At 42.1% G+C, this 12,342-nt stretch overlaps 1 protein-coding gene across 2 annotated transcripts in view; it reads right to left on the bottom strand.

Annotated features, from left to right (window-relative positions):
- Positions 1 to 12,342, bottom strand: part of LOC106576844 (Kv channel-interacting protein 2) — a 102,762-nt gene that overhangs the window by 28,999 nt on the left and 61,421 nt on the right. Inside the window, exon 1 of one of the 2 annotated variants that reach the window (XM_045700687.1) lies at positions 3,226 to 3,386. The exons of the other annotated variant lie outside the window; for it this stretch is intronic. Coding sequence (XP_045556643.1) covers positions 3,226 to 3,352 — 127 coding nt within the window. The 5' untranslated portion in view covers positions 3,353 to 3,386. Of the gene's footprint in view, positions 1 to 3,225; positions 3,387 to 12,342 lie in introns of those variants that run through there. 2 annotated transcript variants of the gene reach the window in all.

Genomic DNA, 12,342 nt, shown 5'->3' with positions numbered 1-12,342 from the left:
CAAATCACGTTCGTATGTATTCCTCAGAGATCCTAGAACGTAACCAGACTTCACTATATCATTAGGGGTGTAGTATATCCTATAGGACACCATATTTGGTCAGAGAGCGACGCCTTCATGGCACGCCGATAACAAGGGCGATCTTCACTTGAATGACTCTAACTTTGTCAAATAAGCACCAATTGGGGTCAAACAAAGCTAGCTAGATAGCCAATGAGCTGGGCTTTATGGGAAACCCTGTATCTGTCATAAAATGTTGCTACTAACCTTGAACGACAGCATGCCTTTTCCTTTTGGAAAAAATATACGAATATTCAGAGTTATGAGGTTATGAAAACTGGTTGTTTTGCAAATATTGAACTTATAATATGGCTACTAATACTTGGAAGCTAAATCAAAGTCAAACTACACAGATTTGACGATATTCTTGCAGAAAAATGTAAAATGAATGCAAATGTCTCCTTCACGATTTGCCCAAATGTACCTGGGTGACTTCACACTAAATGTCATGTAGTTCGCTCATACTTCAAGTTATCTGAAACTTTGCACATACACTGCCACCATCTTGTGGACACCATAGGAATTACAAACAGACTGATGGCTAGAACTGGGACCTTTCTGTTGCATTTCAAAGATGGTCTATTTTCTTCTACCAGATCTATTGTGTTATATTCTCCTACATTCAATTCCCATTTCTACAAACTTCAAAGTGTTTCTTTTCAAATGGTACCAAGAATATGCATATCCTTGCTTCAGGGCCTGAGCTACAGGCAGTTAGATTTGGGTATGTAATTTAGGCGAAAATTGAAAAAAATGGGGGTTATCCCTAAGAAGTTTTAAATTAAACTGATATACTTTTTTAGTTATCACAATTTTCTTCAACCAATATTTGTCTTTAATGCAGGGCCAACAGACAAGTTCCTTACATTTCCCCCTTCCACTTGCCTTCCATTTTGGAAGTATTGCTGCAATTAGTTGGTTGTCATTTTTGGTAGAGCAAACATTTCCTTATATTGTTAGCTACATGTGTGGCATAACTCCACCAGTCCTATTTATGATATCATTTACAAAGATTATAACTTTATTTTTATAATGCTATTTTTTTTAATCAATTAGTATATTTGAGTTTAACCACATTATTTGTTGTATTATTTTTCTGTCTTTTCTGGTGGATTAAACTAAAATTGCACCCAACTTTCGATGGCTTCTTTTAAAAAGAACAATATTTTGGAGATTATTTCATTTTCAAATAACCAAAAGTCAGAAGTTGTAATCTGAAGATAAGGAAGATGGCCATTCTTGAACATGGAATGAGACATTCTTATTAATCTGCTAAAGAACCAGTTTCGGATTTAAGTATAACATTTGTATGACTGAGTCCTTAAGTTTTGCCCTACGAATTCATATTCCTTGCATAAATAGGACCATTTAATTTTGTCTGGCTTGCCATTCCAAATAAAATTGAATATTTGGGTGATGGTTGCTGATAATGGGCCTCTGTACGCCTATGTAGATATTCCATTAAAAAAAATCTGCCGTTTCCAGCTACAATAGTCATTTACAACATGAACAATGTCTACACTGTATTACTGATCAATTTGATGTTATTTTAATGGACAGAAAATGTGCTTTCCTTTCAAAAACAAGGACATTTCTAAGTTATCCCAAACTTTTGATCGGTAGTGTACATTCCAATTACAAGGAAAAGCAATTGATGAAATTGACCTTAACATCTCAAATTAACGAATGTCCGGAAAGCAATTGTTTTGTGTCGTTTCAGCTAGCTCTGCCTTGTGTTCCCTTGAGAGCACCTATACACAAACCATGCTTTGGAAAAACGTGTCTACTATTACCCTCAAACGGCTATAATCCATGGCCAACTAACCATCTAGGAATCTGTCCATTAGTAATATAAACTATAGACAGCCCATTAGGCACAGAGAAGAGTGAGAGAGGAAAAATAGATGTAGACACAAGCTAGGTCAACCAATTGGTGACATATTTTCATGCAAATTTTCAAAAATCTGCATAAAAAAAACACATTTTCCCACCAGAGATGTGTTTCTATCAAATTAACTCGTTGCAGATAAAAGGCTGTGTGTGATGACGTAGTGCACATAAAAAAAAACTTTTGCGACTAAATTCCCATGTACCGAATAACAAATACAAGTTAAATGGGTTTTCAACTCTACTGATTGTTTTCTCATAAAAAATGTGGGTTATATAGTGAATGTGCCCACTCTGATGTTGGCAAGTGCGCTCTAGCCAACAGCGCTATCTGCTCACTGTTAGCTAGAGCACACGTATAGCCTATATATGAAGAGATTATTGTTATTGACAAAAGAGCGAAATTATTTTTATTTGTCAAACTTCAGCCATTCATCATGTCATCAGAATAAGACCCTGTGAAGTTCCTCATAATTTATTTCATCTGTAGCCTAATAAACTGCATGCTTTCCCAACGAGTCATCGTGGGAGGACCACGCAACATGTCATTGCGTGACTCGTTTACTTCCATATGATGGTTATTATATCAATATTTGCACATAAAAGCATGTCCATCAATATTTCTCACATAATTCATTTTACTGAGACAAAAAGATCCCACCTTGTCTAGCGTATTTTGTTTAGTTGACATTTGGAAAGTGTACTGAAAAATGTACACACGCTTGATTAGACACCCAATGACCTGAATTACAGCCATTAATGTCCACCATTTATCAGACAGATTAAGGATTGGGTCTTCTTGCCGTACATAGACGTTCCCTTCTCAAATAAAAATAAAAAACATTTCCTTTAATCTATTATTTTTTCTCTTTCCCTTCTTCTGCCCCTACTCTTAGCCCTACCCCAGCCTGAATCCCCACCTTCTACACCTACTCCTGCCCCAGATCCTGCTACTGCTCATGTCTGCCTCTCCTTTACCTCAACTCTACAGTTACCCCTATCCCAGACTCCAACCCTTCCCTGTCCTCGGACTTGATCCTCAGCCTGATCTCAACCTACCCTAATCCCAGTCCCTACCCCATGTTCCTAACCCCTACCCCTACTTCTCTCCCACACCCTAACCCTCTCCCTAACCTCAAGCCCCTCTGTACCCAGCCCATAACCTTGCCTCTTCTCCTACCCCTATACCCATACCTGTCCCTAACCCCCCACCCTTCCTGTCCTTTAACTATATCTGTCCCCTGTCTCATACCCAGCCCTCAGCCCCCTGTATCTTACCTCTGGAGGAGAAATCGATGAGCCCCAGGAAGTGCATCAGTTTGAGGGAGCTACAGACCACCAGGAGTATCCCCACTGTCTGCAACCCCTCCATCTCCCACACTTCACGGAAAAACATCAACTGCATCTTGACACACTGTCCCAGAGATGGAGAGATCTCTCCTTTCCCTCTATCTTTCTCTCCTTCTCTCTGTCTATCCGTGTCAATCCAAGAGAGCCCCCCCTTAGCTCAGAACCCCTCCGGTCCCTCAGTCGCATTTATATCACTCTGTCCACCTGTTCTCTCTCTCTTGTTCAGTCTCCCACTATCTGCCAGTAAAAAGTCATGGTACGTCCACTAAGGTCAGAAGTGACGACGATGTCGAGACAAACTCCCTCTATCCCCTCTCTCCTGTCTGTAGTAGGTAGTATTGACAGTATAGAGTTGACTGTCCGTAGTAGCTGCCCTGTCAAGAACAGCTCACAGGTGGTTGTTAGTCAAAGCCTTGATGCATCAGAAGGCACAGAGAAGGTTCTCTGTAACTCAGCCGCCCTCCGATTTGACCTGTCAGCCAGCCTCGTCAACTATCATCAATTGTCCGTAAGTCCAGATAACAATTGTTAGAAGTTAGAAGAACACTCCAACATCATTAACCAGAGTAGAGAGGTGATTATAGTCCACTTTAGTTCTAAGGTATATCTAAGGTTTATTATTTTACTCTCACTCCTTTTCATCTACCGATTCCCTTTTCTTTCTGTCATTCTGTTTGTTTCCCTTCCCTCCCTCTCTCCATCCCCTCCTGCTCAGCCCCTCCTAGTGTGTAATTAAGTAGCATGAGTTTGGATAGAGGTAAGAAAGAGCTAGGAGAGAAGGATGAAAGAAGGAGGAGAGATGGGAGAAGGTGAGAGAGGGAGGACAGAAGAAGGAGGAGAGGTGAAGAGGGAGGAGAGAAGAGACAGGATAGCGGAGAGGAGGGAAGGAAAGCAGAGAGATCACTTCAGAAATGCTTTGAGTCTGTGAGGAAAGAGGTGGAATGGGGGAGTGAGGAGAGAGACCGACATGAAGCTGGGACTGACGTGACGCTGGCAGCAGTGGGCATACTCATGGATGTGGCTCTCTTTACTATGGGCGCTTCCCTTTCACCTACACAAACACACATACACACTTGCAGGCCTGTCTGTCCCAGTGAGCTGTAGTGTGTGTCATTGAGTGAAATCTGACTCCAGGTGTATCATGTCTTTGTGCCAGTAAGATGCCAGGCCTCAGGTTGTTTAGCTTGGCACCTGATACACGGATGCAGTAAAAACACCACAACACCCTACTAACCAAAAATTGTCACCAAACCAACAGTTAACCAGAATGACAGACCAACCACAGTGTAACTTACCCAGCCAAACTAAGCAGAGACTGACAAACTAACCACAGTTAACTAAATAGTCAAAATACAGTAAGTGACCAAAACTAAACCAAACAAAATCCAACCAACACCAAATGACTCAACTAACCAGGCAATCTATTGCTGTACGCTGAATCCTAAAAAAAAAGGATCTGACTATACAGCAGAAAGAGAAAGACATTACGTCACAACCTTATAGATACACGATATGGGACACTATCAACAAGTGGAAATACACTCTCAATGAGAGCGATGGAGCTGGGGAGGAAGAGTAAAAATGTGTGTGTGCATGGGTGTGTGCATGCGTGCGCATTTGTGTGCATGTGTGAGTGTTCTCAATGCATTTTCAATAATATTAAGGGACCAAATGAAAAAGGGGGGAAACAGAGAGTTGAGAAAGGGGGTAGAAGAGTAAGGAGGACTGGTCTGCCAGATCAGTGATTAATGCTCCACAGGCCGTGTTGGAACTAAGCTCCTCAGCAACAGCACCTAGTGACCATTAAACACTCAGCCACACCAACGAGCAACTGAGGACTCCAAGATTCAGATAACCTTGGCCAACACACACACAAACATACACACACACACACATTCCTGCCACTCAACTGCCTTTTTTCCCTTTGCATAACAGTTGAATGAAATGGCACTAATGTGCTGCTGATGCTTTACAGTTGTTTGTTTGTGATGTTTATCATGTCACTGTCGAGCCAAAAGCAATTTTCTATGTTGACTTTATTGATATCTATTCTCAGAGCAAACTGAGCAACCTTTTGAAACTGAATTGTCTTCATAGTGCAAACTTCTATGCTCAGACCGATATGTCCGATAATTCAGAGAATGATTTTCTATGTCTTGATTGCGTGCGTGTGTTTATGTGTTTGCGTGTGTGTGTCCTGATATGCTGGTGGAAGGATCTCCTCGATTTCACTGTAATTACAGAATACCTCAAATAAAATTAGCTGGCTGACTGTCGGTTAGTACACAGCCTTAGAGACATGCTTGAAATAGCTCCAATCCAATGTTATGCTGACACACGCATGCACTCCAAAACACACACACACACACACACACACACACACACACACACACACACACACACACACACACACACACACACACACACACACACAGACAGCCCTATTGGAGAGCAAACAGTGTGATGTCTTAAGCTAATCAGCCAGACTATGTATTAGTTATGATGAGGGATACTTTGCCTGCAGCCAGACAGACAGAATAATTGAAACACCTCCAGATTTAGACTTCTATCTGTGCAATTATCCCTCTCAAAGATAATAAGCTAATTAAAATGTCTAGGCGTGTGTGTGTGTGTGTGTGTGTGTGTGTGTGTGTTGTGTGTGTGTGTGTGTGTGTATAGGTGTGTGTGTGTGTGTGTGTGTGTATAGGTGTGTGTGTGTGTGTGTATAGGTGAGAGACAGAGAGGGACATTGACGAACGGTGCTCAAAATACAGTAATGTGTTCCAAATTACTGTAAATGAAAGGCGAGATCAATTTCCATAGATCATTAGCTTTAGGAAGGTATTTTTAAATAGGGATCTAGGACAAAATAGATTAATTACATTAACTAGGCCCTTTTGGAATGAACTACATAAACTTACAAATCTGATTAGAAAGTAGGAAAAATCTTCACTGTATTCATAACAGAGACATGCACAACACGCACAGACACACAGGCATAGAGGCACTCGACTGGCAGCGTTGAAAAATCTGCTTTGAGGATGTTCTGTCTTTTTAGAGGCACGTTATCAAAGTTGTGTCAAAGTCTTCTTTCTTAGGCAAAATGCAACATTGACTGGGGAATTCTTATGATCAAATTATGTTCTTTGTGCTCACGAAGATTTAATTGTGCATAATACATTTGTCATTACAATCAATAATGAATTCATGATTGGAATCCACTAATAGTCCTCAAGAGGGCAGTGTTGTGTAAAATCAAATGGAGCATTATCTTTAACATTTGTATGCAACAGTGATTTGTCAGTCTAACTTCTACCTCGTTTTTTCCTGCCTGCCTGCCTGTCTGTCTTTCTGACTGCATCTCTGACTGCCTGCCTGTCTGTCTCTTCTCTCCCTTTCTGGAACTGTCCTTCATTCAGATTATGACTGCACAGACAAACAGTGGGAAGATAATGAAGGATCAGAGGCTATAAAAAAAAACATGTGCACGCATGCAGGCACGCTCGATTTGATTTGTACAGCACAGTACAGCACAGTATGGCACTCGGTTTACACTGAAACAATTTCTTCATATTGCGTGGGTGTTAACGGTTATGATGATGAGTATCATCAACATCATAACCATTATCTATAGCAGTGTTATACAAAAATCAGCAGTAACTATGAAGTGGTGAAGTCAATTGAGCTCAACAGATCATATCTGTAAAGCACTCCCCCCTTGCATCGCTCTCCTCACTTCCAAGTGTGTGTGTGTGTGTGTGCCTGTGTGTGCCTGTGTTTATATATGTTTGTGTGTTTACATATACATGTGTGTGCGTTATATATATATGTGTGCGTGTGCGTGTGTGTGTGTGTGATGCTGCCGGTAACTCCTTCTAAATTGTGTTTGTATAGCTTTCCAAACTTCCTTAATGTGGTTACCATCTCTGACCAATCAGAATCACCCAGCTGGCCAGCTGTGCCAGCTCCTGAACCAAGGCCAGGAAGACCACATGGAATCCAACAATCATAAAGCAATCAGTTACTCAGATACCATCGTAATCATGAATATAAATCATGTCATATTAAAATGTATCAACAAAATAGAGTTGGGTGGAAAAATACACATCTTCTTAGAAAGAAAAAACTGTCCTCAAAACAGCTGCTGGAAATGACATATGGCGAGTGAGACCCCAAGCAATACAACATCATAAAACAATAAACTAATTAGATAACATAAACACTGCAAATGCCAACTGCCAGAAACCTCCAACCCATTTCAAGTCAGAAAATTGAATTCTTGCTCTAAATTTAATTGAGTAACACAACCTTGGTCTCAGAGAGAACACAATACAACACTTTATTAGACTAAATTATTAATAAAAAGTATGTAGTTAATCATATACAGTAGCTCTGACACCTAAGACCTTAAGCTATTAAATATATATTTATATATATATATACACTGTACAAGTCAAAGGTTTGGACATACAACACTTTTTTGGTTACTACATTATTCCATATGTGTTATTTCATAGTTTGGATGTCTTCACTATTATTCTACAATGTAGAAATAGCAAAAATAAAGAAAAACCCTTGAATGAGAAGGTATGCATATATATATATATGTATATTTATAAACTGACAAAAAACATACATAGACAAAAAAAAAAATAATAATAATGTTTACATACATACATTTCCACAAACATTAATGATGTCACACTTTCTCAGACCCACATGTTCCCACCATATGCACACACAATGTTGTTTCAGTTTGACAACTGACTAGGTATCCCCTTTCCCCTTTCTAATACTTGTAAGAATATCTGTAGCCAGATTTGTTGGCTGTTTCTCACCGCACTCCCATATACCATGTCTTGAAATATGCAGATAGTTGATTAAAAGTAAATTCACATTGTAAAACTGAGCAATTGAGAAAAAACGCAATGAATACAAGAAGAAAAGGGCCTTGGTCTGGGAGGTGACCAAGAACCCGATGTTCACTCTGTCAGAGCTCCAGAGTTCCTCTGTAGAGCTGGGAGAACCTTCCAGAAGGACAACCATCTATGCAGCACTCCATCAATCAGGCCTTTATGGTAGAGTGGTCAGACGCAAGCCACTCCACAGTGAAAGGCACTGTGGAGTGGCTTTCACTGTGGGGTGGCTTGTGTCTGGCAAGCCACCCCAAATCTGGGGCGGCAGGTAGCCTAGTGGTTAGAGCGTTGGACTAGTAACCGAAAGGTTGCAAGATTGAATCCCCGAGCTGACAAGGTAATAATCTGTCATTCTGCCCCCGAACAAGGCAGTTAACCCACTGTTCCTAGGCTGTCATTGAAAATAAGAATTTGTTCTTAACTGACTTGTCTAGGTAAATAAAACATTAAAAAAATTAATTCCATCCTTTAAGTTCCCTTCCATACCCACAGCACTGCCGGGAAGTGGAGCTGAGATTTGATTCCTCTTTCCTCCAGAGGCTGTCTGATCGGAATGTATTCATTGCGTTTTTTTCTCAGCCTAGCAGACAGGTCCTGGACAAATCGAATGGACTGGCCATGGATCCTGATCTCCTTTCCCCCTGTGCATTCAGAATGTTGACTTTGGTCCAATAGCTCGACAGCTTGAAGATTACCATGCAAGAGTATTTCGCGTTTTTTTTGTTTCCCGTCGATCCAATATTTCCACATCAAGTTCCTCTAATATCAGTCTGACCACATCCAGTTTGACTTCCTCCTTTTTCATCGTCTTCCGGTAAGGACAATATTCTAATTTTGTTTCGTCTCATTCAGTTTCCTTGCTGGTCGAATTCATCTTCTAAAGTTTGCAACTTTGTTTCCAGAAGTCTGATTTCGTTGTCTTTTTCTTTCATGCGCACGCCTTGTATGTGCATGTCTGACACGATAGACTCTACTTTATTTTTGAGCGAATCTACTTTTTTCACAACAGATTGTAGCAGTTTGCTTGTTTTGGTGAGCATTGAGGGCATTTTAGCTATGTTTACCTGGATAGCCTTTAACTTTTCATTACTCTCGTTTGCCTCTCCAAGTTGCTCCTTGTCTTTTCCTCTGGGGGAAGCCATGGCTTGTTGGATTTGTGTCGCAGCACCGCCTTACCAACTGATTGGTTCACTGTTGTACATAACTGACTGCTCACTCTCTCCCAGTTGCTTGGGGATATATTGATGTATCCATTTTAGAAGCTTAATTTAAACTTTGTTGTCTGGCTTCTACATTTACTTTTTTTACATTTTAGTCATTTAGCAGACACTCTTATCCAGAGCGACTTACAGTAGTGAATGCATACATTTCATACATTTTTTTCTCCGTACTGGTCCCCCATGGGAATCAAACTCACAACCCTGGTGTTGCAAACACCATGCTCTACCAACTGAGCCACACGTATAACCAGTTTTGTGGGTACAAACACCCCATGTGTCCTGTTGATACATACATGCACATCACTCTGTTTTCCATTCTACAGACTTGGGTCAATAATGTCTAATATCTGACAGAACATTAAAGTTGTATTTACAGTTTTGTTTTTACAATCGCTAGGACCCATTTCTCAATACTTAGGTAACTTTTTCAAAACTCTTCACACAGTTCTCCTAACCAACTTTCAGCTTGGCACAGCAGTTAATTTCACATCCAAAATGCACTAAAACTATCAAAGCACTTCATACATGTCTCATGTCAACTCATTCTTCCATAACACTAGCAAAGGTCGCCACCCAACAAGCACACTTTGTCACTCATAAAGCAATGACCTAAAAAACACTAACAACTGGTAACATTACACAATGTTTTCTTTTGTAAAATGTCTTTACAAAACAAGAATGACACCTCTCTACTGTTTAGAATTCACTGCAGTATATGTTACAGGAATGAATCAGACATGATGCAATATGCTTCAATATGTTTTGTCATTTTTTGGCATTGAGTGATTCCAAAATACAATAATTTGTGTATACACCATCTACCGATACAGATACAGTAGCAATGCTAGTCAACCCTGTCTTCTGCATTTGGCCACAGGTTCTCATCCACATCACATCTTATTTCCTATACACCTAGGAAATAATATTTTGACATGCCTGGTCCATCCCTGGCAATCTTCTGCAGATATGTCCAGGCATCCAGCATTCATTGCGTCCAGGAGGGACATTTGATCATGTGGATGGTGGTCATAAACCTTCCATCTCCATGAGGAAAATAATTCCTCTACGGGGTTGAGGAATGGAGAGTGAGGTGGGAGGAAAAGTGACACCATCCTGGGATGGGCTGCAAACCACTCTGTGACTGCACGGGAGTGGTTAAATGCCACATTGTCCCATACAATTACAAACATTGGCCGATTTCGCCTCACTTGCAACCCTTTCCTCAACTGGCACAACCCTTTCATAGAGGTCATCCAGGAATGAAATGAGATGCTCGGTGTTGTATGGTCCAATTAGCGGTTTGTGTAACAGCAATCCATCAGAGGATATTGCTGCACACATTGTGATGTTGGCACCCCTCTGGCCCGGGACATCCACTGTGGCTCGTTTCCCAATCACATTCCTTCCTCGCCGCCGTGTTTTGGCCAAGTTGAAACTAGCCTCAACCACAAAGATGAATATGTGGGGTGTTTGCCTGGCTTCAATCTCCATGACTCTCTAAAATAAATCCACAATGCAACATAAGAGTTAGGCTATTATAGTAGTTTACATTATACCTAAAAGCATGCCATTGTGTGTCTCTGCCCTGTTTAGTTTTGTTCAAAAGCAGTTCTGTATTTTATAGTCAAATTACCTGGACATATTGGTTTCTGAGTTGCTTGACTCGTTCAGAGTTCCTCTCAAAGGGGACAGTGTACAACTGCTTCATCCTGACTTGATGTTGTTTCAGGACCCTAGAAATAGTTGTTATGCTTACATTGTGAGTATTTCCAAATGTAATGTTGTCTGCCAACACTGTCCCAACGTCCACAGAAGGTGGCGCCTCTCCCCGGTCGGGCGGCGCTTGGCGGTCGTCGTGGGCGGCCTACTAGCTGCCACCAATCTCTGTTATTTCTGTGCGTGTACGGCACAGTGCGTTACGTTTCTTGCTGCGTACCTGTTTATTGTTTTGGTTTCGGTTTTCCTTCAATAAAGATGTGGAATTACCGGAGCCTCCATCTGGCTCTGATGCCAGGGCACCAGGACCGGCTGGTAACCCAACACCACCTGAAAGGGCGACAGGTTAGTAGAGGAGTGGCGAAGAGAGTTCTGCGCCATCCCGGCCCATGGCACGAACCTCGCCCACTCTCCCGGCCGGTCCTGTCAATAGGACCGCAGAAACCTGCCCACATCCTGGTTGATTCTCTCCACCTGCCCATTACTCTCGGGGTGAAAACCTGAAGTCAAACTGACCGAAACCCCCAGTCTCTCCATGAACGCCCTCCACACCCGGGACGTGAACTGGGGACCTCGATCAGAGATGATGTCCTCAGGCACCCCGTAGTGCCGGAAGACATGCGTAAACAGGGCCTGTAGGGCCGTAGGAAGACCGGGCAAAGGGAGTAGATGGCAGGACTTCGAGAACCGAGACACTGAGATGGAGTGGGTTCTGATTGCAACGCCCGCTCGATGTCCGCATCCACCTCCCAGACCACCGGTGCCACCAGGCAGGAGGCTGGAAGAATGGGAGTGGGGTCAATGGACCACTCCTCGGTGTCGTGGAGACGAGACAGTGCGTCGGCCTTGATGTTCCGGGAACCTGGGATGTACGAGATGGTGAACTGAAATCTCGTGAAGAACATAGCCCACCTGGCTTGGCGAGGATTTAGTCTCCTCGCCGCCCGATATACTCCAGGTTACGGTGATCAGTCCAGATGAGAAAAGGGTGTTGTGCCCCCTCAAGCCAATGTCTCCACACCTTCAGGGCCTTGACTACGGCTAGCAACTCCCTGTCCCCCACATCATAGTTACGCTCCGCCGGACTCAGCTTCTTAGAAAAGAAAGCACATGGGCGAAGCTTCGGGGGCGCCCCCGAACGCTGCGACAGCACAGCTCCAACCCCAGCCTCTGACTTTTGCAACTTCCTATAC

The sequence above is a fragment of the Salmo salar genome, chromosome ssa18 (genome assembly GCF_905237065.1).
Source record: "Salmo salar chromosome ssa18, Ssal_v3.1, whole genome shotgun sequence".
Lineage (NCBI taxonomy): Eukaryota > Metazoa > Chordata > Actinopteri > Salmoniformes > Salmonidae > Salmo > Salmo salar.
This window is presented reverse-complemented; position numbering and strand designations above follow the sequence as displayed.